General features: G+C 46.8%; 4 protein-coding genes across 10 annotated transcripts in view; 1 reads left to right on the plus strand and 3 right to left on the minus strand.

Moving 5' to 3' along the window:
* The window catches only part of rims2a (regulating synaptic membrane exocytosis 2a), a 126,015-nt gene extending 115,945 nt beyond the window's left edge, over positions 1-10,070 (minus strand). For all 7 annotated transcript variants that reach the window (XM_077013092.1, XM_077013091.1, XM_077013088.1 and 4 more), the window contains exons 1-2: positions 9,874-10,070; positions 9,274-9,425 (exon numbers count right to left, since the gene is read on the minus strand). In XM_077013092.1, coding sequence (XP_076869207.1) covers positions 9,274-9,410 — 137 coding nt within the window. In that variant the 5' untranslated portion in view covers positions 9,411-9,425; positions 9,874-10,070. The remainder of the gene's footprint in view (positions 1-9,273; positions 9,426-9,873) is intronic.
* A 2,857-nt stretch (positions 10,071-12,927) lies between these two features.
* dcaf13 (ddb1 and cul4 associated factor 13) lies at positions 12,928-19,127 on the minus strand. The gene is made up of 11 exons (XM_077013099.1): positions 18,914-19,127; positions 18,504-18,703; positions 18,270-18,377; positions 17,963-18,052; positions 17,357-17,512; positions 17,041-17,118; positions 16,867-16,949; positions 16,466-16,630; positions 15,948-16,083; positions 13,723-13,886; positions 12,928-13,111 (listed from the first exon to the last, which is right to left on the minus strand). Exons 1-11 carry the CDS (start codon positions 18,981-18,983, stop codon positions 13,024-13,026), a joined length of 1,338 nt encoding a protein of 445 aa, XP_076869214.1. The 5' UTR covers positions 18,984-19,127; the 3' UTR covers positions 12,928-13,023.
* A 268-nt stretch (positions 19,128-19,395) lies between these two features.
* c7h8orf76 (chromosome 7 C8orf76 homolog) lies at positions 19,396-21,544 on the plus strand. Its single transcript, XM_077013101.1, has 6 exons — positions 19,396-19,554; positions 19,746-19,841; positions 19,957-20,100; positions 20,194-20,489; positions 20,606-20,738; positions 21,112-21,544. Exons 1-6 carry the CDS (start codon positions 19,447-19,449, stop codon positions 21,310-21,312), a joined length of 978 nt encoding a protein of 325 aa, XP_076869216.1. The 5' UTR covers positions 19,396-19,446; the 3' UTR covers positions 21,313-21,544.
* Positions 21,545-22,258: 714 nt separating this feature from the next.
* Positions 22,259-24,579, minus strand: LOC143519536 (uncharacterized). Its single transcript, XM_077013100.1, has 3 exons — positions 24,473-24,579; positions 23,396-24,330; positions 22,259-23,189 (listed from the first exon to the last, which is right to left on the minus strand). The coding sequence occupies exons 2-3, from the start codon at positions 24,325-24,327 to the stop codon at positions 22,424-22,426; spliced, it is 1,698 nt and encodes a 565-aa protein (XP_076869215.1). The 5' UTR covers positions 24,328-24,330; positions 24,473-24,579; the 3' UTR covers positions 22,259-22,423.
* Positions 24,580-25,765: the final 1,186 nt, after the last annotated feature.

The following is a 25,765-nucleotide window of genomic DNA, read 5'->3' on the forward strand; positions in this document are numbered from 1 at the left end:
TAGACCCTATCAGACCTTGTTCTGAAAGCCTGTTAGTGAGGTCTAAACGTGGAGCATGCCCCTTGATACCCACCCACCAGGGACAATTATGCCACAGTCTGCCACGAGGAAGTGTGGAACTGAGAACCAACATTATTTTCATCTTCACAGCTCTCTTTCCATAAGTAAAACATTTAAACATCGCAGCTTATGCAGCTTATACAATGGCAGAGAATTCTTTGAGAATTTTTTCCTTCATTAGAAAGCAGCTTAGGCAGGCAGGCATGGACACGCTGCGTTTAAAACATGGTGTGTACAACGCATGGGCCTCTGGGAAAGTGCCAAACCTGATCATTCACACTGTAGAAAACTCACCTATGGCACAACATGTGTAAGCAGAGTCATAACCCCCCATGTACCCAATCCACCCTCTCCCAGCCAAACTCACACACACCGTTGTCACCACCATTATCATCACAGGCATCAGAATGCTAGCAGGTCCAGAAGAAGACACAGACATCACAGAATTGCTCTTTCAACCCCCCCAGCCCCCCCCCCCCCCTCCCTTTCCAGAGAAAAAATGACTTTCAAAAGGATTTCATATAATAAACGGGACAGGATGTTGCTGTTTTTATGCTCAGTATTAAATGATCGTTTCTTGAAATGAAAACTGTGGAGTGCCATATGCACCTCTTTTTAAAATTTCCCCTGGTTGCCAAGGAAAATGTTTTTGAGGTTAACACCAGAATATTCCTTTAACCTAACCTAAACCAAACCTAATCCTTTAACCTAATCTGCTACAGTCATCTGGATCTTCTGAGAACACCAAGAGAGATCATCTCAGCAGGACCTTTTCATCCTCATACAGGTTACACTCTTACAGGGCCCAAGAGGGACTGTGCAAGTCAGAAAACTCCAACAAAGCTAAAGGAAGTGAGATCAAAGCCAGGAGAGATGTCTCCAATAAATCACAAGGGTCTCGAAAAAAAACTATGAGGGATGTCTCAAAAAACTATGAGAGATGTCTCCAAACAGCTATGAGAGATGTATCCAAAAAACACGAGAGATGTCTCCTATAAACATAAGAGAAGTCTCCTAAAACCATGACAGATGTCTCCAAAAACCATGAGCACCACTGTCATTCAAAAGGTCTACCCTTTCGTCCAATGAAATATGCATTAACAGCACAGCAGTCATTTTGAGTAGCCCACTTCCCAAGAGAGCGAGCTATGCTAATTCCTTGATCTCAAGTGCTACACAGCAAATAAAATATCACAGAGCCAGCAACAAGGAGAGGGTAACACATCCTTTTAGTGAGATTGGTGTAATTCGTTTTCTGCTGGTAACAAGAGTGTCCAGCCGGAGCTGTGTGTTATACCGGGCCACTGTAACATACTCTCTCTGGGTCTCACCGCCTCTCTCTCTCCACTCTGCAGCCAAAAGAACTGAGAATGTAAAATAGGTCCTGTTACGTAATGCCAAGTCGAATCGTAGCATGCCAGCGTAGGCATAATTGCTGTGCAATTACAGCTTCTAGTGTGCCAGTCCTGACTGGTCAGGAGGGCCCTAAACCAGGCAGCGGTGCACCACACTCTACATGGGTGGAGGCAGGGCCACGGGCAACCCATGGAGCAGGCTGGTAAAATCATATGTACGTGTCTGTGTCAGTGTGTGTGTGTGTGTGTGTGTGTGTGTGTGTGTGTGTGTGTGTGTATGTGTGTGTGTGTGTGTGTGTGTGTGTGCATGGATGTGTTTGACAGGTGGCAGCGGCACTAAAGCAAATGAGCCATTTTATGAATGTAAATGTCATGTGGGCAGGTGTGTGTGTGTGTGTCTATGACCACTATAGCCCTAAGCAAGTTGGAACCAGTTTGGGTGCTCCAATAAACCATTTCAGACCACAAAGCAGCAGGCCCATCCCCCCAAACCAACACACACACACACACACACACACACACACACACACACACACACACACACACACACACACACACACACACACACACACACACTCACACACACACAAACACACACAGACACACACACACACACACACACTCACACACACACAAACACACACAGACACACACAGACACACACACACACACACAGAATTAACCCCTTTTCATTAGGTCGCCTTGCGAGGACAACACGAGTTCTCTCTTCTCTTCCTCCTCCATAAATCTAAATGAGTGGGAACATTGATCTCTCTAGGCCTGTGTATACCAGGCTCCTCTAACCCAAGACCCTCCAATGCTGCGGTTACCGTTCTACTCCACACCCAGATGTCCTTAAATGGGGTACGAACTGCCTGAACCATGCAGAAAGGCACCAGCAATACACATCAATCCTGAGAAGCTCCGCACAAAATCAACATATCAGAACAAAACGGAACATAAACTCACACAGACCAATGACCGGGGCGCTCCTAGCATGTCAGGACATCGCCTTAAACCATCAACATCGTAACCGGTTGTTATCCCGCAACAAGGATCATCTGCAATTATTAGTGTTACTCTTAAACTAAACAAAATATATCCTGTTACACTGTGAAATGTAGAGCCAATAGCTTAGTTGGCTACAAGAAGGCCAACGTGGCTGCCTGATGCTACGTGGATATGATGCGTACACATGGTCTCTCTCCCTCTGTCTGCAATGATTTCATGGGATTAGTGCTCAGATCAAGCAGAGGGCTTCAGTGATGCTAGATCTGAGCTTATAGTTCCGTGCAGTCACCAGTGATGTCACCAACCCCTGCGCCATGATGTCATGCATGTACACACAGATGTACACACACCCATATGTTCCTGTACCACGTCAGCATGAGGTCAAATGTGTCAAACACACACACACACACACACACACACACACACACACACACACACACACACACACACACACACACACACACACACACACACTCACACACTCTATAAATCAGGCTATAACTTACACAATGAACAATGCATGCATACTGTGTGCCGATCGGCAGACATTCTAATCCACGTCGCTGCCGTCAATCAAGCCGGCCTGGCTCCTCCCTCTGTCCCCGTGGAGCTGTGCAGAAGCTGAGCAAACAAGCCAACCGCAGGCAATCTGAGCACAGAGCGCTGAAACCACACACAATGGTCAAACAGAGGAGTCCAGGACAACACCTGCTGTAGTGTTACACACGTACAGCCCGTGCACTGGTCACAACGCATAACAGCACTTTGGTTTTCTGCAGCATTCTATTTTAGCACTGCATGGAAAACCTAATTTTCTCCTTTATTAACCTTTTTTTTTTTTGCATGTTTCATTACTTAAATTACATATTTGAATTATCTTTTGAAAACAAACATCTTTTATACTCGTTTGTAAAGCGTCACATGGGAATTGTGCTGTATTAATACATGTGCCTTTCTTCGCTGGGTTAGCGGTCCTGGACGTCTCTGGTGATTCAGAAAGGTGCTGCGTTGTCATGGGTACTTCACAGCAGAATGGTAACGCTGCAGAAGTGAAAACACAGAACCACGGCAGGCCCTACCGGACCTTACCGGACCCTTCAGTACCCAACCGAACCCAACTGGGCCCTACCGGACCTTACCGGACCCTTCAGTACCCAACCGAACCCAACTGGACCCTACCGGACCTTACCGGACCCTTCAGTACCCAACCGAACCCAAATGGACCCTACCGGACCAAATGTAGCAATGTCCCAGGCCCTGCTCGAATAGAGAGACTCGGCCTCAACAACACAGATGGAGCCTGCAGGCCGGCCGGCTTGTCCAAAACCTGGACCTGGCCCCCATAAATCTGGACAAACGCGAGCTTTGTGTAGAAGAAGGAGGAAGGAATACAGGAGAGGTTGGCCCAGCGGGACGACCACCACAGACCCTTCAACACGCTCTGCGCCTCCCTACCCCCCTCACACTGTGACAGGGGAGAGAAGCGTTTAGGAGGAAGCGCTAAACTAACCGAGCTGGGCCAGTTCCCGTAAAGCAGTCGCACGCTGTTTGTTTATTCGCCCTATCAGGGCGTTCGCTGGTAGTGACCCCCAAGCAACCGGACGCGCGAACACCCGGCCTTCCTTGGGCCGCATTAAAAATGCACGCACCTCGCGCGAGGCCACTAAGCATTATCAGCTGATGCTTTTGTTTACAGTTTAAAGAGCTGCCGGGGGCCCGTGGGCCAGTGCATTATATTAGGAGCCCAGTAGTATATATACTTAAAAGAAAACATTAAGCTAATGCACCTCACCCCGGGAGAGACCTGCCAGGCTGCAGCTGTATGGGGCTGAGATGTGATTAGATATCAGTTGAACGCATGACCATCTTTCTGAAGAAGAACGATGTTCAGGGTGTGTGTGTGTGTGTGTGTGTGTGTGTGTGTGTGTGTGTGTGTGTGTGACACCTGAGCACATTAGTGTGAAGAACAAGACTCGCGTCTGGAAAGTTGTTTGCTTTTTCCTTACAGGAAAACACACTGGACTTTCCTGATTCCCCAGCACCATGTAATCTTAAGCAGTTTGCAAATAACACTTACAGTGCCTGCTTCGCCCATAAATGTAGGAATACAGGCGCTGCAGACATCATTTTTTTGCTTCATACATCACTAGAGCGGAGGGTATTCAGCAAGTTGTAAATCTTATCTGGCGATGCCAGATTCTCTCTGTCTGTCACCATGCCAGAAGATTTCCTGCTCTCTCTGTTGAAACAGCGTTCTCTGCACGGTGGGACCGTCTGTCAGCTCCGTCACGTGCATGTGCTGAGAAACACAGGCTTCACACGGGCTGGGTCATCCCAGGCCCCTTGGGTCCTACATGCAGAAACCAGCCACCCTCCCCACGCTATTTCCTTCTCTCTCCCTCCTCTCACTACTCCCTCCCTTCTTGTTCTCTGGTGAATGGCAACAACGGTGTCACTTCGACACACAAAAATGCAACAAAGATGACCTTTCACCTTTGGCCATCCTGCCATTCCCAGGTGACTTCCTGCTCGAGCAACCATCACCAAATAGCAGTGCAGGGGTGTAGTCCCAGACCAGCAGTGTGATACATAGAGTACCATTCTCTCTCAGTTATCTGCTTAGCCTCATTATTACAGCTGTAGCATTTAATAGCTTCAGCTAGAGCAGTTAGTAACTACAGATAGAGCAGTCAGTAACTACAGCTAGAGCAGTTAGTAACTACAGATAGGGCAGTTAGTAACTACAGCTAGAGCAGTTAGTAACTACAGATAGGGCAGTCAGTAACTACAGATAGGGCAGTCAGTAACTACAGCAAGAGCAGTTAGTAACTACTGATAGGGTAGTCAGTAACTACAGATAGAACAGTTAGTAGCTACAGATAGAACAGTTAGTAGCTACAGATAGAGCAGTCAGTAACTACAGATAGAGCAGTCAGTAACTACAGCTAGAGCAGTTAGTAACTACAGATAGGGCAGTTAGTAACTACAGATAGAGCAGTCAGTAACTACAGATAGAGCAGTCAGTAACTACAGATAGGGCAGTCAGTAACTACAGATAGAGCAGTTAATAGCTACAGTTTTAGCAGCTAGTAACTGGATTTTACACAAGAGTGTGATAAATGGAATAAAAAATACACAAATACATAATTACATAAATAAAATAGCTCAGCATGGGAATGTGGCATGTGCAGAGGTTCATTCATATTTCACATATGTTTTTGGAAGCACATTTTCTACATTTGCTCTTTTGATTTGCTTTCTGGAACGGACGTGGAATGTAAATGAACCTCTGCACCTGCCAGAGACCCGGGTCCAGATTCCAGGCTCAGACACTGAGAGGGAAAATCTAACTTTACTGGGACCTTTGCCCACTGAGTTCATGCTGACAAACTAGTGTTTAGAATGCACATATGGAGTGCCCCAATTTGCAGTTCATACAAATGCCTCAGAAAAGCAAATCAGAGCAAAATGCCTTCAATGCACGTTACAGAAAATCATGGCAGGGAAAACCTGGAGTGCTCACAGATCATTTATCAGCAATTAATTTATTAATATTTAGCTAATATCATTAAGCAATTATCAAAATGTGTAAAAGAATATAAATAAAAATACACATATAAATGTGGTTAAGGCATCCCTACAGCTCCCACTTCCATAGCTTGATGGGTCTACTAGCTGCTCAATCTCTCTGGGTCTCTCTGTCAGTGTCTCGATGCTCTTATGTAATTGTACTGCCTGTGCACCAGAAATCTCAAGATGCTCTAGCCAGAGCTGCTCTAATGCTGACGTCCTAGCAACTCAAGAGGCAGCATAGTCAAAAGAAACATCCGTTTCGATTTACGCGACTTCTACCGACAGTCCATATAACTGGACCAGCACTTCCCAAATGACATTTCCGCACTATAAATGGCGGTTCATCCAGTGAAATGTGGCACACAGCAGGTATTCAAATTAAAGCAAAGGGTAGAAATACTGTCACCGTACGACCTGGATTGTCAAAAATGCAACATAATACCTGTGAACTTTTCAAATGTAAGGAGGTGCATTTATGCATAATCGAATAATCAAATCATAATCTAAATCATGGTGCATTTCAGGTTCTGTGATTTCTGTGTTAACAAGTTGTGACAACAAATACAAAACAGAATTAAGTGCATAATATGTACATAATACAGTACATAATATTATGTATAATCCTGCCCTATTCACTGCTCCACACATTAGCAGCATTTAGACACTTTAGATTATGAATGAAATTAATGATGATGAAATTAAATTGCATCACTTGACTACTTGAGCTCTTAACATTAAACATTATTCTGAAACACTGCAGAATAAAAATAGAAGTCTAAAGATCTAAAAGGGAATATTGAGAAGGCTGCCTGTAGAACTATACTTCATTATAGTTCAGTATACATATACTTCATTATACTTTAACTATGGTAACAATACAAAGAGTGTACAAAACCAACAAGCTCATCAAGAAGCTCGGCTCACTCTTTAACCTTTAACCCTAACCGTTGTTACCACAAGTCTCTTATACTCTCTCATTTTCATCTTCATCATCATCACCATCATATTTCTGGGCTCACTTTCCTTCATGATCCAAGATCATAGCCTTATTGTTTCCCTCTCCCATCATCATCATCATCATCATCATCATCATCATCATCCCTCTCTCATTCCTCCCTTTTCCAGGTTTTTTTCCCCGTCACTTTCCTAGCAGGACGCTACTGCCGCCAGCACCTCTGGAACTCGTCCGGAATTCCTCTGGGCTGGATTTACAGCCCCGTACCTGTTTGTGTATGTGTGTGCACGTGCGGGCACTGGCATTCTCTGTGAAGGAACCCTCGTCCTGGCTGCCATGGTTACAGACATGCCACAGGGGTCACAGCCATTCCTTCTAGTTGGACCTGGAGTCAGAGGCTGAACGCTCTCCACACCATCCGGATCACGGATCACACACCTACCAGGTCATTCCAGCTGCGTTTCACAGGGATCACCCAAGGAACTTGTACACTCTGTGTGATCAGTTAAACTAGCGGGTCTCGTCAACATTATGTGCTATATTCAAAAAGGCACACAGCGGTCAACGTACATACATGCTCAGCTCATATGAAAAGTGCAATATGCATATTTATTCTATATTCAATAGTTAAAATATGGTTGGCCTGTCATATGGGTCTTCATTTTCAGTAGCCTACAACAGCCAATGAGAGGAGTCCTTCTCATCAAGCCCACAGCAATGAGCTCATCTTCATCCTCAACCTCCTCATCATCAGCAGGCCTGTGACGAAGAGGAGGCATACGGTCTGCGCGTGAGCCAAGCGGGGTCTCGGTCCTCTGTTGTGGTGTAACTGCACACCGTTCGCCTACAGGCGACATGCTCACAGATCAAAGGCTTGGGACAGTGTCTGTAATGGTGATAACCAACAACGGCCCTTGTCATTGACATCAGTGCTGGTGTCATCATGCTAAAGTGCACTCTCTCTCCCTCTCTTTGTCTATGAAAAACACAGCCAAACACTAAAGAGCATGTGTGTGTGTGTGTGTGTGTGTGTGTGTGTGTGTGTGTGTGTGTGTGTGTGTGTGTGTGTGTGTGTTGGAGGATTCACACACCAGCACTGAGCTGAGTCGATGAGTCACTTTAGCCATAAGTATTGCACCATCTCTGTTCTGTTTCCACATGACAGCATTAATGTTTAACTCATGGCGGGAAACTCTTACTATGCGGACTCTATGATGGCTCTGGTGAATGGCAAACCCCACACCTTTCAAACTGTGTCCATCTAACTCAGAACTACGACACCGAACTTGCAAACACAAACTAGGAACCCAGCACTACATGAACTGCAGATGAACAACAATCAATATACCAATATAAAATATATATTACACATCTCCTTTTTCTGACAGTACAGCATTGGATAGGTACATGCATGGCTCCACTCATTCACAGTCTGAGATTTGGAATCAAGGGTCCATAATCTATGAGAGCTTTCTCAGTATATGGTGGAAGCAAAAATCCTGTTGGCTGTGCACAGAACGCCTACCCATTAACAAAAGCATGCAAGCACCTCAGATTGTGCTCAAATTACACGGGTTAAATGTACAGCGTGGTTACACTATAAATGTAAAATAGAGATACATATTTTATTAATTGAAATTAATTCGTGAATATGAGTGTTCATTATAAATAAATCTATTCAACTTATTGAAACATACAAAAAATAGTGAAATCCAAGACATTTTCATTTTTGTTGATTAGATGTAACAAAAAAGTTTAAAAGACTATAACAGTTTGAATGCAGGACCCTGTTTAAAACAGCAGACTGGTCTTCGCACCGCGGAACTGGACAGCGCTGTGGTGCTGAAAACGTTTTCAGCCAGAAACAGCTGATTCTCCCCCCAGTCCACCAGCGAGATCATTCCTCGCGGCGCCGAGTCATCCGCTCAAAATATTATCAACAGATTTAAAGGTATAAAAGGCGATGTTGACGTAGCTGGCTATTTTTGTTCGCCAATGAAATGGAAAATGCGAAAAATGGCGTCCCGTGCTAACCAAACAGCTACACGGCCAGCGGTGAGATGTAGGCCCGCTTCACACGCGAAGGAGATTCGAACCAGCAGTCGGACGACACAAGTCATCACCGCAGTGATGCAGACACCAGAAACTACACGAGAACTTTCTCAACATCAAACCCCACTCATCCAGACACCTACAGCGAACGCACACAAATCACGCCTCGTCTTATGAAGTATCCCACGCCGATGGTGAGACCTGGTGATTCCCATAAGCTCCGGCAAACAGTTCAACTAGAGGACGATCCGTGGCGATCGCGCTTACTTCAGCATCGACTGCTCCTTCTCTTCTTCTTTCCGCTGTCTGTCCATCACATCGAGGATGATCCTCCTCTCCTCCTCGGTGAGGTGACTCAGGTCCGGCATCTCCGAGCCGCCTCGGGGCCCGAGTGGTGCGGACATCGTTAGGCACGGTCGCTACAAAGATTAAGAATCGGCAAAATCGCAATCTTTAATCAGAACACCTTATTTAAATCAACATTTTTATTTCAGGGACATTTTCCTGCATTTTCGTAGTAGATGATCCTACCAATAATGTATTCTGCACCATCGTCTTTGACACGAGGGCATTAGCCGGTTACAGTTAGCAGGATTTACAGTATTTACTAGAATTAACTATTGAAATAAGCTCGCAATAGGCGATAACAGAATGCGATGAGGACACATCACGGGCACTTGACACCAGCGAGCACCTCCACGAACTAGAAGCTACGGTTAATACTCAGTTTAGACCACCAAAGGGCTTTTGGGGTCGTCTAGTTCATATAATAATGTCAATATCTCCACACATGAGAATAAACCGGAACGCGCGAGTTATCAAGATAATATAATCCTCGAGTGGAGTGTTAAGCCTGATCTGTCTCACCTTCTCTGTCCATCGACCAAAAAATACAGATGTGCAAAATTAGCCCCCTTGCCTTTTATTTTGTAATCATGTTAGATCCTTCCTAACCCATCGCTGTCATCTTTCACGAGAAGGTTCTTGGCATGTTTAAAATAAGAGAGTTTCCTCGTGTTCGCCTTGATGCGCTTCCACTTCGGCTGTGCCCTTCCTTCTCCTGGGTGATAATTCGTCAAGATTTCTTAAATACACAAAAAACGGATGCAAAGCGAGGGGGGGCGGGGTTTGGGGGTGTGACTGGTGGGGGAGGCGGAGCCACGGTAATACGTAGAGCGCCCGGTTCCTACAGCGCGGGGGGCCAACGGGGGCCAGAGCGCCTGGTTCATTGACAGCCAGGACGAGAACAGCTTGAAAACGCGGACTGGAGAAAAACCATCCGACAAGGATCGGCAAACTGTTCTAAAAATATCACAGGGGCCACGCGTCCGCGAGAAACGGAAACCGATAGCCATTCATAACTGATACTTATATTTAATAATAAAGAAATTAAGAAATGTCTCTTAGTGGCCCGAAATCACTTTTCATCCACTTGTGAAATCAGTTCTTTACCCGCAAGACAATATAAAACTTGACTGGCTGCGGCTTTTTTTTTCCTCCACCTGTAATAATTACATGAGAAGACCCCGATCGACCTAATATGGCTGAATTGTAGTACGCCAGTGTCGCAGATCTCGCAGACCGTTTGTCAGCTTGGTTCTAACCCCCCAGGAAGTAGAAGAAAGCGTGCTTGCACTGTGTCGTCAGGGGCTGTACACACCGGGCACCTCCATCAGGAGCGTTTATGGACCGTTTGAACACCATCCTGAAGATACACAGCTTCTGCTAAATAGCACCTTCTCCTATAACTTTGACTGCATATCACACTGAGTGGGTGACAAGAAAAATGAATAATGGAACAAATTAATTGTTAAGGGTTTCCTAATGTAACTAGTCAGAAAATGCTATACTGCAATGTATACTGATGTAAAGTATGTTGACAGAGGAAAAATAATCCACATTACCATGGATTCCTGTGTGTGTGTGTGTGTGTCAATGACTAGCCTACAAAAAAGAAAAGGATGCCGACCACACGCAAGTGACCGCAACCTGCTGAGAAGTTTTGGAATGATGGGATTATGGAATAACGATGGAGCAAACGAGGGGAAAGCAGGGTCCTGATTAAAGGAAGATCATGGCATCACCTGGCCGAGTGCCACGGTAGTCGGACGAGAGCCAAGCGGGCTTCTCGCCGCGATCGGATACAGCGTGGAGAGCAAAAGTTAAAGCAAATACAAAAAACAGTAATCAATAAACCAAGAAATCAATAAACCAAGAAATGTGGTGATGAAAACATGTTTTATTTCTCCAAGTTTTTGTGGGAGGGGCAGGTTGTTAGAAACATGACACTGGCCTGTTTCGTTGATGCAGGAAACTGCTTCAAAACTACTCCAGGCAATTTCGCTCAAAAAAAAAAAAACAGAAAAACAAACAAACCCAAGTAAAGAGTCGGGAGTTGCATTCTTTTAACGCCCGATTCTTTTAACAGCAACAACAAAACACCCACACAGGCCACAGCACTGCGACCGCTGTGGCTGATGGTCAGAAGGTCCATGAAGGGAAAACTGCAATGCTGGCTCAGTCGACAAAAAGTCTTGGGACGGCGACGCTGGGGGAGGGGTGGGCGTGTCCCGTGTGTTTCGGGGGGATGCTGGGGGAGGGGGTGGGCGTGTCCCGTGTGTTTCGGGGGGATGCTGGGGGAGGGGTGGGCGTGTCCCGTGTGTTTCGGGGGGATGCTGGAGGACGGGTGGGCGTGTCCCGTGTGTTTCGGGGGGATGCTGGGGGAGGGGTGGGCGTGTCCCATGTGTTTCGGGGGGGATGCTGGGGGAGGGGTGGGCGTGTCCCGTGTGTTTCGGGGGGACGCTGGGGGAGGGGTGGGCGTGTCCCGTGTGTTTCGGGGGGGACGCTGGGGGAGGGGTGGGCGTGTCCCGTGTGTTTCGGGGGGGATGCTGGGGGGGGGGGGTGGGCGTGTCCCGTGTGTTTCGGAGCGACGCTGGGGGAGGGGTGGGCGTGTCCCGTGTGTTTCGGGGCGACGCTGGGGGAGGGGTGGGCGTGTCCCGTGTGTTTCGGGGCGACGCTGGGGGAGGGGTGGGCGTGTCCCGTGTGTTTCGGGGGGGATGCTGGGGGAGGGGTGGGCGTGTCCCGTGTGTTTCGGGGGGGATGCTGGGGGAGGGGTGGGCGTGTCCCGTGTGTTTCGGGGGGGATGCTGGGGGAGGGGTGGGCGTGTCCCGTGTGTTTCGGGGCGACACTGGGGGAGGGGTGGGCGTGTCCCGTGTGTTTCGGGGCGACGCTGGGGGAGGGGGTGGGCGTGTCCCGTGTGTTTCGGGGCGACGCTGGGGGAGGGGTGGGCGTGTCCCGTGTGTTTCGGGGCGACGCTGGGGGAGGGGTGGGCGTGTCCCGTGTGTTTCGGGGCGACGCTGGGGGAGGGGTGGGCGTGTCCCGTGTGTTTCGGGGCGACGCTGGGGGAGGGGTGGGCGTGTCCCGTGTGTTTCGGGGCGACGCTGGGGGAGGGGGTGGGCGTGTCCCGTGTGTTTCGGGGCGACGCTGGGGGAGGGGTGGGCGTGTCCCGTGTGTTTCGGGGCGACGCTGGGGGAGGGGTGGGCGTGTCCCGTGTGTTTCGGAGCGACGCTGGGGGAGGGGGTGGGCGTGTCCCGTGTGTTTCGGAGCGACGCTGGGGGAGGGGTGGGCGTGTCCCGTGTGTTTCGGGGCGACGCTGGGGGAGGGGTGGGCGTGTCCCGTGTGTTTCGGAGCGACGCTGGGGGAGGGGTGGGCGTGTCCCGTGTGTTTCGGAGCGACGCTGGGGGAGGGGGTGGGCGTGTCCCGTGTGTTTCGGGGGGATGCTGGGGGAGGGGTGGGCGTGTCCCGTGTGTTTCGGGGGGGATGCTGGGGGAGGGGTGGGCGTGTCCCGTGTGTTTCGGGGGGATGCTGGGGGAGGGGTGGGCGTGTCCCGTGTGTTTCGGGGGGATGCTGGGGGAGGGGTGGGCATGTCCCGTGTGTTTTGGGGGGATGCTGGGGGAGGGGTGGGCGTGTCCCGTGTGTTTCGGGGCGACGGCAGCTCGTCCATGAACCTGCACGGCGTTATTCCACCACGGCCAACACATGCTTCTCCTTCTCGATCACCATGGGAACGGAGCCCGGCTTGCTGTGTTTGTGCACGTTTCGTTCTCTGAGGGAGAAGCGAGACAAAGACAGAGAGACAATGAGGATGATGATGATGATGATGGGCATGAATGGCCTTTGAGTCCTGCATCTTCACAACACGCCAGATCGGCAGCCACACGCACTAGCTTACTGATCAAAACGATAAAAACATCACAAACATTTCAACTAAAATAAACAGATTAACCCTACTATACATGAAGATATGGACGTCGACCATCGATGTAATAAAGCAAATTAGACCTGAAGAGGAAGGACCAGGCAATAGTTCACTTCGTATTACTATTGCTAAATGGATATATATTACATGAAAAAATGTAGTTCAAAACCTCTAAAACCAGCAGATTACACTCAAACAAATATCTGCAGTCTGTGGGACCGAGAATGTTAAGCTGGTGAAATGTCAATCATCATTGATTCATGTTGTTGGTTTTATGGTGGTGATGTGGATTTTGGGTCAAATGGCCCAAGCTCCATGGCGAGTGGACCTCCAGAACACACGGTGTGACCACATCCTCAATGCCACCACTCCAGGCTTTAAGCTACACTTCACTAATATAAAGTTTGTCCATTCAGGAACACGGAGTAAAAACATGTAGACATCGACTGCGATCTTACTTCCTGCTTCGAGCCTTCCTCATGTCCCGCAGCTCCCGCTTCTGCTTGAAGACGTCCCGCGGGAGGTGACGGTGGCGGGCGATGCGCCGAACCTTTGGATGGTGCATGAACTTCTCCTTCAGCTTCTGGTTGTACTGCGTGGCTGCCTTCTCCCTGGAGGTCAGCTGGGGGTTGGGGGTCAAAGGTACAGGAGGGGAGAGCGGAAACGAAGCCATACGTTGGTAAAACCAAACACAACCAAACTCTTTTTGTTATTGGGCCCAGTCTGGCATATCCAGACATATCTGGCTTTTTCACATGTTTTAGTTCAAAGATGTGAAGAAAATTTCAGTGCATGCTTTTACTTTAAGCAAAACGCTAAAAGAGAAAATCACCTATAACTTTAAAAAAGGTCCGTTTTGTGCTGCAGTTTGTCAAAGGCACAGAAGCAGAAGACAGTGGACTTCCTGTCTCGACCCTCCCACCGCATTATAAAACTCCACCTACCACCCACCACCCTCACCCCCACCCCCCTGCCTGGAGCTGATCTAACACAGCCTTTCATTCTAATTAAAAGCAATGATTTCTCCCCCCCCCCCCCCCACCCAAATTTAATCTGTTTTAGGGCTAATAGTTGCTGACGCTAGTGGACACGCACTGGTGGGACCCATTAAAGCTTATTTACGACGTTCTTCACAATGGTGTCATGATGACGAAGATGAGTAGCACAAGCCTCGGTAGTACATGGACCAGAGATATTAGCCTTAGCGACACGTAACCCTGCTACAGGAAATGCAATGTTAAAGGACAGAGATGGCGCTATTACAATAATCACCTCTGAACAAACAAGAAAGCAGTATCGAGGGCTCAGAACCCATGAGCTACAGTACGAGTCCAATACGCATGATTATTACATGGTTTTGTGTTATTTGTTTTACTAATTATTACTATTTCTAGTTATATTAGCGGGAGGTATAGAAAAAAACCCAGCAGGGCATACAGTCCTGTTGGACAAACAGTTTGACACCGAGCTACTCTGAGGAGACTATAAGAGTCTCTTAAAAACTCATTTGTGAAAATGTCAACTTTTTAGACAGTTCCTTCACCACTCAACCAACCAAATGTAAGTCTTCAAATGGACAAATCTCGTTATTTGACATTATTTACATAAACTGCATGGTATGTTTCAAGATCTTGCTGGAAAAAAAAAAGAAAACTTTCAGTAGACAAGTCTTCCCGTGAGGACTTCTGGGCCTGGTCCAGAGAATTCTCCAGAGGCCTTCACCTTCAATGAACGTCTCCTCTGGATGTAATTAAAGTCCTCCTGCGATACAACTTGACTGGTTGATGCTTCGTTATTTTCCGCAGTTGGCGCTTTGCGAGCAGCGAGTCGCCTCAAAAGTGCTGATGGCCGCACGGTCCCGTCGGGTCCAACTATAAGCGCAAAGCGGCTGAGTAAATCTTACAGCCAGCCGCGTCGGGGGTCCAGTGACCTGGGGTTGGCGTGAGGGGCCCTTGGCCCAGACACGTGCATGGAGACTCAGTCTCCTGCGGTCTCTCCACCAACACCCAGCAGTGCACACAATGATCCCCCCACGTTTACACTTCTACTCCAGTCCTTTATAAGCATGCACAACCACTAAGATGGAAATCGGGACCACGTAGAAACAGGTTACAATGAATCTAAATATTAGATCTACATTAAAGTAATGAATGCGCTTCTACACTGCCGGGCAATGAAGATTTCTCTCTTCTTACTAGACTTATCTGTTCATGTCCACATATTACAGATGTTTCTATTTCTCGGTTGTGCAAAGAACCGACTGTTTTTTTTTATTACAGTGTTGCTTTTCCAAGACAGAGGGGTTTTGTTTTGTTTTATTTGCTGGTACTGTTGTGTGTGTGTGTGTGTGTGTGTGTGTGTGTGTGTTGATTCTATTACATTAGTCATAAAATCACATTACAACACTTTGATGAGGGCAGCGGGCAGACAGGCCTTGTGCTGGCAGGAGCAGGAGATCCGTCCGTGCCACCAGGCTACTTATTGAGAGTGATTCTGCCTCTTCCGTGAGCATCACTAAGCTCTTGGCAGCGCCCCCCCTGTGCTGTCGATGCTGGGGGGGGGGGGGGGGGGGGTGGTGCTGGCACGGAGCCTCGGCAGACCGGAACAGCACTGTAAACCCTCTGCGTATTCCACAGAGAACAGCCCATCTCAGAGGTTCAGGTGAGGAGCACAAGGTTCTCACCACTCCCAGCTTCTCCGAGGCGTTGGCCTTCCACACGCGGATGTTCATCTCGTCAGAGCCGCTCAGGATGTACTTGTTGTCCGCCGACCACTTCGCGCAGATGACGTGCTGCATGCGCTTGGTATGGTACACCTCCCTGTGGAGAAGCACGGGAGAACTTACGGGCCGGGTCAAAGGTCGCGAGTGGCGTCTCCTCCCACGAAAGGCGGGAGGGCCAAACCCACATCAACGTTTCAGTCCTGCGCTTTGTTATGACCGTGACCGTGCTAAAGCCTGCGAAACCCGCTCCTGTCGGGGGACCCGCAGTTTCAGGCTAAACCAATTACTGTTTAAAAAGGAAGTCAATATAATCACATCCTGCCCAAATCAAAACCAGACTGGGTATGATGCAGCCCAGGAGGAAGTCCAAGGAGGTACTGGTCCACACGCACCGAAACATCGCCGCGTTCAAAGTCCGCAGGAGCACAAGCGGTCAGGTTGGAGCGAGTGTGTGGCATGACGCATGTCTGCTAGCCCACCTGCTGTGACCTTTGTCCTTGGGGAAGATGCGCACTGTCTTGTCGAAGCTGGCAGAGACAAACTCCTTCCCTGTAGGCGAGTAGTCCACATCGAGCACCGCGGAGACGTGGTCCATGTGCACGACCATCGGCACCTCCAGATACCTCATGTCATACGTGTACAGGCTGCCAAACAGAGCCACAGTCTCCATCAACCCACCAGCAACTCGGTGACGGTCTAATTACAGACTAAAAGTGCTGGAGTCAGTCGAACTGCTTATCGCCATAAAATACTACAGATGTGTGCTACAAATGATTGATGTGGAGCGATTCATGGGTCCACCGTACCTTTCACTCATTACAAGAATGCTGGGATTTCGAAACAGTAAATAACGCAGTAAACGCAGTGGTAGATGGCTTACTTGTAGTCCTCGTTGGAGCACGTGAAATTGTAAGCCTCCATGGGGTTCCAGCATAGTGTGTTGCTTCTCATCGTCATTATGACCTGAAACAAGAGACCTGAGTCATTATCTGACAGGAACGCAGAAAAAGCCCGACAGGCTTGTGCGGTCCCCGAGGCGCCACCGTGCCCGTACCTTCTTAAGTGGGGTGGACTCTCTCATGTCGTACAGCACGATACTTCTGTCCGAGGCGCAGCTGGCCAGGAGTTCGGTCTACGGAAACATTGGACAAGTTTACTTCCTTGCAGCATGCAACAACAACAACAACAACAAAAAAAACAGAAACCCACTGTGCTATAAAGATTTAACAACGTATTCGCTCTGTTCTCAATTTCTACAGAAGATCCACAACATAACATGAGATGGGGGACATATCCCGCTGTACAAAAAAGATAAAATAACATTTGAATCAACATGTTAGATAAGGCACGTGTTCCGAAGGCGGTCTCACCTCCACGGGATTGTAGCGCACGCAGCTGAAGCTGTCCACGCCCCAGCTGAACGAGCGGATCGGGCTGGTTCTCTGTTCATCCCAGATGTCCACGGTCTGGCCGCACGTTGCAAACGTGCCCTCATTCTGGTGGTGGTCGATGCCCGTGTATACGGCCTATGGAGGGAGCAGATCACTGTGGCTAATGCAGCTGTCACTTCCACCACTTACACGAGGAAGAAATGGACTACGGACATTACCTTGTGTCGTGTGATATAATGCAAGTCTGCCTGCCCATGAAGTTACATTCTTTAGAATGCAACAATCTGTATAATGTAACTGGAATTCAACATTATTCAGGACGTAATGCTGTAGGTGGAGTGCAACACTGTTTAGGATGTACTGGCAACAACCAACTTAACTGAAACTGAATCTGCTTCTTACTTGATGTTTCCATCAAGAGAAAATTGTAATGCCAGATTGTAATACATGTAAAAAAGTAATATGTAAAAACTCTGGATTTTAAAATTACTTTTCTATCTACAAGACAGTTGTATGAGTAATTTTACCTGTCAGACAACACTTAACAAACACATACATTTTTTTATTTCTCCAAAGATACAATACCTTCCCAAGAATTGTGTTTAAAGGCTCCTCCCGCACTCCATAGCCAGGTGCCTCCATTCGCCACTGCTTGATGGTTTTATCATCTCCTACCTAGCAAATGAAATCACAACAGACTTCTCAATGCCATTCACAACTGAAGCAATTATTTTATCGTTTGAAAACGCATACAACTTATGAGTTTAAAAGCTCTCTCACATTTATGCACCGTACACCACGTTTTCGATTTTCACATTTAGATGCTACATGAAGACAAATCATGTATTTAAGAAGATTAGTGGTAAACACACATAAATACATAATCAAGTACCGTAAAAAACGAGGTCCCGCAGAACCGCGAACATATTCCCCTCACAAAGCCTTCATGGGCTTGGATAGTGCGCAAGCATTCACGCCTGCTCAGGTTCCAAACTTTCACCTACAGTGGACAGAATCGTGCAAAGACATCAGTGTTGGTGCTGAGACAGGTTTGGGGAGAAACACGTGTTTATACAGAGAACTGCAGAGAAGAAACAGAGCACTGGACTAGTGTCTATTGACCTACCTCTCCATCACACGCTCCAGACAACAGGGTGGACAAACTCTTGGCATGCTTGGCCAGGCAGTTGATGCCATCTCTGTGCCCGTCCAGGGAACCCACGAAGGGTTTGGCGAACATGCGCTCCAGTTTGATGGCGTTCAGGGCTCTGGTGTACTCTCTCGGTACCTCCAACGGATGCAGGTTTGGATCATAATTTCTGGGAACTTAAAAAGGAAAAATGACACTTTAGCCAGTTGTGCATTGGACAAGTCACAATTAACATCTTAGTAACATCGGTTGTATTTCTGCCATGAATTCACGGTGATATAGTTGTATACATATAGTTAGTTATCCAGGTCTGATGGGAATAAGGGTTTTGTTAAGACACATCCAGCCTGGTGCGGCCCACTCGTGATAACACGAACACAACTCACCACGTTGAATGTCCCTTGTTGTTTCGCGGACATAATCGTCCGGATTCCTACAAAGCACTTTCACCTTCATACCACCTTATTTAACGGACAGTGTGTTTATCATTTGTCTACAGATCCTAATCTTTGAAAAGCATAAACATATAAATCCGAGGAAACGACCAACGACCCTAACACGTGTTTACGAGACGTGAAAACACGTCGTTCTCTCACGTGACGTGCGCGGCTTTTGAGATAAAAAGACCAACTGCTGCCACCTTTCGGTAGACTAGTCGAATTACTTTATCATTTGTTATTAATTGTTATAACAAACCAATTGTTATAACAAAGTGGTTTAAATTAATATCTAATAGACCCCATACGTCGGATATTACCCGTTTATTTTAACAATGATAATTCTGAGCTTTTATTTTGTTTGGCGTAATGTTTTTAAAGATGTGTTAACCGAGCCGGTAGGGGGCGCTATGAAGCTGAAGCTGCTGTTTACATCCACGTGAACGCGCGCGAAGAACAGGCGCGTGACACTGCCCTCCGGGATGGAGATACTGGGCAGCACGTTTGATGAGTCCGTGTTTGAGGAGTCGCGGAATAAAGCATCGTCAACGTTTCCCTTGTCTTACAAGCCCAAATCCTGCGAGCCTGAAGTAAGAAACTTTGACTATTGACGCGGTTTCTTCTTTAAACCTAACTTGTGCGTCCAGGCTGCAACCTTTAGGTGTAGGTGTGAGATTGTGGCTCCTTTTTCTGAATGTCTTTGTAGATCAGCTGTGATGTAACAGGTTACCTGTGGATTATCTCTCATTCAGTTCCTTCACGTCTCTGTTTCTGGGTTCAGTGGTTTTGTTACAGTGATACGTTTGAGGATGCTCTAGAGGAACAGAAAACCATGAAGTTTCGTGCAGATTTGAAGTACAGAAAACTGCAGTATCAGGTGAGTCGGGGTGAACTCAATTAACTATCTAGGCTTGACTGTTTTTTAATCGCTTTGTCATTGTGTATCGCTCGTCTGTCATAGTGTATCATTGCTTTCTCTTTTGTAATTTCAGAGTGCACTTAATGACTACACAGCTTGTCTGTCGTTGGTGCCCAGTAACAATCTAACAGTCAAAAGAGACGCCTTGGAGGGTGTAGCACGATGTTACAGTCATCTCGGGAGGAGAGAAGAAGCCCTGGAGACCTGCGATAAGCTGGTTAAAAACAGCTTTTTGCCACATACTTTGTGTGCTGTTTTTTTCCTGCCTTTCTGATGTATTGTGTATCTTTCTGGCCTTTTGCATTGGCAGAGGAAAGATGCGACGAACACCTGTCACCTCACCTGCATCTTCCAGCTGGAGCTGAGTATCCACGAGGGCTGTGGGGATCTGAGGAGTGGCGCCACCTGCCTGCAGCAACTATGTTCTCTCCACCCTTTCAACCCGTGGCACTGGCTGAAACTGGCCAGAAGCTACCAGTGCCTCCTGGAGTCCACCACCTACTCGGAGTGTCCGCGGGAGTCTCCAGAACAGCAAGACTCGGTCTCGCAGCAGGGGGAGCGGGACACGGCCCGGTTGCAGGCCGCCATGTGTTTTGTTAGAGTGAGGTCTGTATGATTTGGTTGCCAAAGTTCACGCAATAGAGGGACGCGGTTGTTGGTGCAAACATAAACTGATGGACCAATTTCAGAACTGACGTCCTCTCTCGCCCCACCCAACCCAGGCTCCTGATTGCAATACTGAAGATTCAGCAGTTTTCGTTTGTACTGGAGAGGAGCGAGAGAGCTTCGGAGGCTGTTGAGGAGTCTTTGCAGAGGCTGAATCTGGGAGACACAATGCTCAAAACTATTTCTGAGGTGAGACAGTGTGGTGTTGGTTAGGGCCACATGATGAAAATGTGATGAAAACGCTACTATTTACTGTGATCGATGTGATGTATAGCAATGTATCCTAAGAAAATTGCAGCCTGTCCATGGCGTACCCCGATAATTGGCTCCAGCACCCCCATGTCTCCAACTTGCGGGATTAAGCAGAAAGATAATGGATGGATGGCTGTTTCTAATTCCTTGCACTGGTTTTACCTTGATCTGACCCTAGTACATGTTGATCTGCGCAGTAGTGGTAATGACTACCTTCTATGGTCTAACTACATCAGCTTAAGTTATGTGTTGGTTATTTAGTGGTTTCAAGCTGCAGGTGTAAAAGTCTGCTCTGCTGTTGTTTGTGCAGGTGATGTCAGAAGACCTGAACCCAGAGAAAATGCGCGAGGAGAACCAGGATGGAGAGAGTTTATCAGGTCTTTCCATTATGGACTTTGATAAAAGGTGGTGGAACAAACTACACCAACAACTCCATATGGAACAGAAAACTGATTTATGTGGTGGAGACATAGGAAACCATGTAAACACAAATCAATTTACTGTAAAATGATATATTTAGATGTGTACAATCGAGATATTTTCATTTCTCAGTACTCTGAAAAATGTATTTTCAGAAATATTTGAAATATTTGCTTTGTTGTCTGTATATTTATTGTTAATGTAAATATTACTATGATATATTGTGGGTTTTCCCTCAGAAAACAATACAAATATATTTAGTTTTTTAACAATTTACTGATATTTTAAATGAATAAATCAGTTTCCCCCCCAGTTTCCTCAAAGCTTATTTGTGTGAGGTTCAGTTCTTCCTCCAAATGTCTGATGTTTTTATACCTGTCTGAAACAGATGGCAAACGACATTTGATAAAACTTTGGGTGCTACTATTAAGTCAGTCATTATTTGTCTGTGCATATATACATGTCATAATTGCCCACCAAGGGGAATTCCTAGGGCCGTTTATTTGCTCATAGGACCAAAATATTTAAAGAAGCAAAAAATATAGATGTTGTCTTTCCTTTATTCACCAGTGAAGCAGACTGCCCTGTTTTCATAATCAGTCCTGCCTTCCTGTCTTCTCACATGATGTTACAAGAACAATTCAGTCTGGGTTTAAATATCCCTTGTTCCTTGGGAACACTCCAGAGCAGACCATCCACTGAGATGTGTGCCTTATTTCACTGGGGATTATCTAAGTAAGTTACTTTGGAAAAATGTCAGCTTGAAGTATGGCTTCTTCTTGAGGCTTTGCAGTGTGTAATTATGCTGCCATGGGGAGGTGACTGGTGTAGAATTTAACCATCCTAATTGAGTCACTGAGTCATAGACAAGTTAAGAGGTTCTTCATGTCAAATGATTGCTAATGTGCAACGCTGGGTTTGTCTAATGTCAGGTTTCACGGTGATGTCAAATGAGTCTTTGTGTAGTTGTGGAGTTTGCTTTGGTCTTTTAAACAAACTGAGAACTTCCTTTACAAACACACACACACCCATCATGGTACGCATAAGGTTTTATTGAATTAAATGTAAGTTTTATATTAGGTTTTATATTTGCGAAGCACAATCAATTAGCATGAAGACTTGAATTTAAATTATGTCTGAAATATCTATGTTGATTTAAGTCAAATGTGTAATATGGTTGTAACAGTTATAAATATGTAAATTCACATTAATTTGCAAGGGTCAGCCCTCTTCCAAAAGACATCTTGCTCCAATAGCTTTGCCACATATCTGGCCAGAGCGACTCTCTTGTGGCTTTGCAGTGCAGTGTTTAGCACCTCCCTCAAACTGTTAAAATCCATAGTCTCCGAATGGAGTGCTGAGACCAGAAATACATTCTGGTTAAGCCCTAACTGCCCTAGAGTCTCCTCAGTCCATCTCCTCACCTCTCCAGCAGATGTCTCCTCCATCAAGTCAGCCTTGGAGAGCACCATGTAGCAGCCTTTCCCCTGAGATAAAAGATGCTGACACAACTGGATGTAGTTTACACTGAACCTAAAAGGTGACGCCAGGATGTAGATATCACACTCGGGCAGATTTGGAGGTAACGGGTCTTGATGTGAACCCAAGCCGTCTGGTAGCTTCATCAAGTTGCCCACCCTCCCCCAACCTGGAAGATCCCACAGAAAAACATTGGGGCATTCTGGGTAAGGATGGGCCACTGGTTCCTGGGTGGTCTCGGTGACCCCAGTGGACGCGGCGTCATTCTCCCCATTTGGCCGACCCAGGAGGGAGTTGACCAGGCTGGAGCTTCCGCAGCCCGTCTGCCCGAGTACGCCCACGTCCAGCCGGAAGTGCTCCATGGCGTTCAGGATGGACAGCAGCTTCGATGGGTGGTCGGTGACGTCTCTGGGCTGGAACACCACGGAGATTTGATCCAGGTTTTCCTGACTTATCTTATTGATTTTTAAGGCATCACAAACCAGGGGTCTATGGAGTAAATGTATATAACATTGGACACATGAAGTTGGAGATGCTGGAGACACATACTGAAGGACAGTTGTTATTTATTACTTTCCTGAACATGCTTATATTCTGCAATGCTGTGTTCAGTAAATAATGAGAGTACGAACATGTTTACATTATTGTTACATTATTGTTTACATTTTTGTGTATTAACAGACCAATTGACTTACGGTGTGTCGCTCCCGGATGCTTTAAGTTCCCTTGTGATATCCACCAAAAAATTACTGAAAGCCTTTTTACGCAATTCAGGAAAAGCTTTGTGTAAAACCTCCGCGATCTCTTCAAACTCCAAGAGCTTGTCAACTTCTGGAAGGTGGTTGTCTTCTGAATTCTCTGCCAACTTGTGTTTCTTCTGCAGCTCCAGGCTGCGAGCTCTCATTCGCTCCCATTCGCAGGTTTTACAGGGTCCGGAAGGCTTCCCAAGCACCAAATCCCACTCGTGTTCGGCTCGGACCAGGTACAGGGGCTTGTCCTTCTCACGCTGCTCCATGGTCAGTCTCAAGTGGTCCTCTTGGTGAAGCGCTGTCGTGAGGACCACCAGCACATCGTAGTTGCTCTGAACAGAAGCTGAACTGCCTTCCACTGTCCAAATTCGGACATTCAGAGAGTGCAAGTGCATGGGATTAGAATCTGAACCCCTGTCGTCAGATTTGTCATCTGGGTGTCCTGCATTTGTTATACAGGTTTTCTTTTCACTATGGTTGCTAGCAGCTTTGTTACCTTCTGAATCATTGTTCATCTTTTCTGTAACTTCTTCTTCTTCCTCCTCCTCCTCCTCTTCTTCTTCTTCTTCTTCTTCCTCTTCTTCTTCTTCTTCTTCTTCTTCTTCATCATCCTCTTCCTCTTGATCATCACCTGTTACTTCTTCGTTATCCTCGTCCTCGTTCTGTTCAGCATGTTGATCTTCTCCCTGTCCACAGATTGTGGCAGCAAGCCTAGCGTTCGCTGCACACGTCCCACCGGTGACGGCTATGTCTAAGGGGAAGTTATCATAAAGTTCCAGCGCAGCTACAAGCCTTTTCTCAAATCCACTTGACTGCAAAGAAAACCTCCATGGAGCCAACACAGACTTCACATTTTCTTCTGGAAGCTTTGCCTCCATAGTCTGGTTGATAAATACACAGCAAAGTCACTGAGTTAGTAGCAGGTTTACTGCTAAGTTTTGTCAGTTTGTCAGTACTTCATTCACACACAATAAAAGTAATATTATTTCAGTAAGAGACTGGATCAGATAAACTTAATCTCACCTATGAAAATGAAGAACAGCAAACGGTCGTCCGTATCTCTGTGCAACTGAAGTCAAATGGAACAGCAGACCCAACAGACTGCAGAGTCAATATATCTGGCATCAACTGCAAGTGTAAATGGTACTCCCTGGGTGTGTATGTTTACTTGATGTGGGCAAAGAAGCTCAGCAAACATAATGGCATGAACTAAGACAAGGAGCGGCCACCCAGGGCTGTTGACTCTGGTCTTACGTAATGCCTGACCCTTCGTGGTGTATATATACAGTATACACTATTTTGGAACCGGATTCCAAAAAAAGTTGGGGCACTAAGCAAATTGTGAATAAAAACTGAATGCAATGAATAGAACACAAATCACAGATCAAAAGTTTAAACTGAGAGAATGTATCATTTTAAGGGGAAAATATGTTGTTTCAAAATTTCATGGCGTCAACAAATCCCAAAAAAGTTGGGACAAGGCCATTTTTTCCACTGTGTGGCATCCACCCTTCTTACAACACTCAACAGACGTCTGGGGACAGAGGAGACCAGTTTCTCAAGTTTAGAAATAGGAATGCTCTCCCATTCATGTCTAATACAGGCCTCTAACTGTTCAATCATCTTGGGCCTTCTTTGTCACACCTTCGTCTTTATGATGCACCAAATGTTCTCTATAGGTGAAAGATCTGGACTGCAGGCTGGCCATTTCAGTACCTGGATCTTCTCCTACGTAGCCATGATGTTGTGATTGCTGCAGAATGTGGTCTGGCATTATCTTGTTGAAAAATGCAGGGTCTTCCCTGAAAGAGATGACGTCTAGATGGGAGCATGTGTTGTTCTAGAACCTGAACATAGTTCTCTGCATTAATGGTGCCTTTCCAGACATGCAAGCTGCCCATGCCACAAGCACTCATACAACCCCATACCATCAGTGATGCAGGCTTCTGAACGGAACCTTGATAACAACTTGGGTTATCCTTGTCCTCTCTGGTCTGCATGACATGGTGTCCCAGTGTTTCATAAAGAACTTCAAATCGTGACTCATCTGACCACAGAACAGTCTTCCATTTTGCCACACTCCATTTTAAATGACCCCTGGCCCAGTGCAAACATCTCAGCTTGTGGAGCTTGCTTAGAAATGACTTCCTCTTTGCACTGTAGAGTTTCAGCTGGCAACGGAGGATGACACGGTGGATTGTGTTCACTGACGATGCTTTCTGGAAGTATTCCTGAGCCCCTTCTGTTATTTCCTCTACAGTGTCATTCCTGTTTGAGGTGCAGTGACGTTTAAGGGCCCGGAGATCACAAGCCTCC

This window comes from Brachyhypopomus gauderio, chromosome 7 (assembly GCF_052324685.1).
Source record: "Brachyhypopomus gauderio isolate BG-103 chromosome 7, BGAUD_0.2, whole genome shotgun sequence".
In the NCBI taxonomy this organism is placed as follows: Eukaryota; Metazoa; Chordata; class Actinopteri; order Gymnotiformes; family Hypopomidae; genus Brachyhypopomus; species Brachyhypopomus gauderio.

Coding starts and splice junctions, on each gene's coding strand:
- LOC143519536 (XM_077013100.1), bottom strand. CDS start 24,327: ATGGAGGCAAAGCTTCCAGAAGAAAATGTGAAGTCTGTGTTGGCTCCA. Junction 23,190..23,395: donor GCATCCGGGAGCGACACACC/GTAAGTCAATTG, acceptor TTTACTCCATAG/ACCCCTGGTTTGTGATGCCT.
- dcaf13 (XM_077013099.1), bottom strand. CDS start 18,983: ATGAAGGTGAAAGTGCTTTGTAGGAATCCGGACGATTATGTCCGCGAA. Junction 18,378..18,503: donor CTGGAGCGTGTGATGGAGAG/GTAGGTCAATAG, acceptor TGTCCACTGTAG/GTGAAAGTTTGGAACCTGAG. Junction 16,084..16,465: donor AAGGACAAAGGTCACAGCAG/GTGGGCTAGCAG, acceptor GCTTCTCCACAG/GGAGGTGTACCATACCAAGC.
- c7h8orf76 (XM_077013101.1), top strand. CDS start 19,447: ATGGAGATACTGGGCAGCACGTTTGATGAGTCCGTGTTTGAGGAGTCG. Junction 19,555..19,745: donor CCAAATCCTGCGAGCCTGAA/GTAAGAAACTTT, acceptor TTCTGGGTTCAG/TGGTTTTGTTACAGTGATAC. Junction 19,842..19,956: donor ACAGAAAACTGCAGTATCAG/GTGAGTCGGGGT, acceptor TTGTAATTTCAG/AGTGCACTTAATGACTACAC.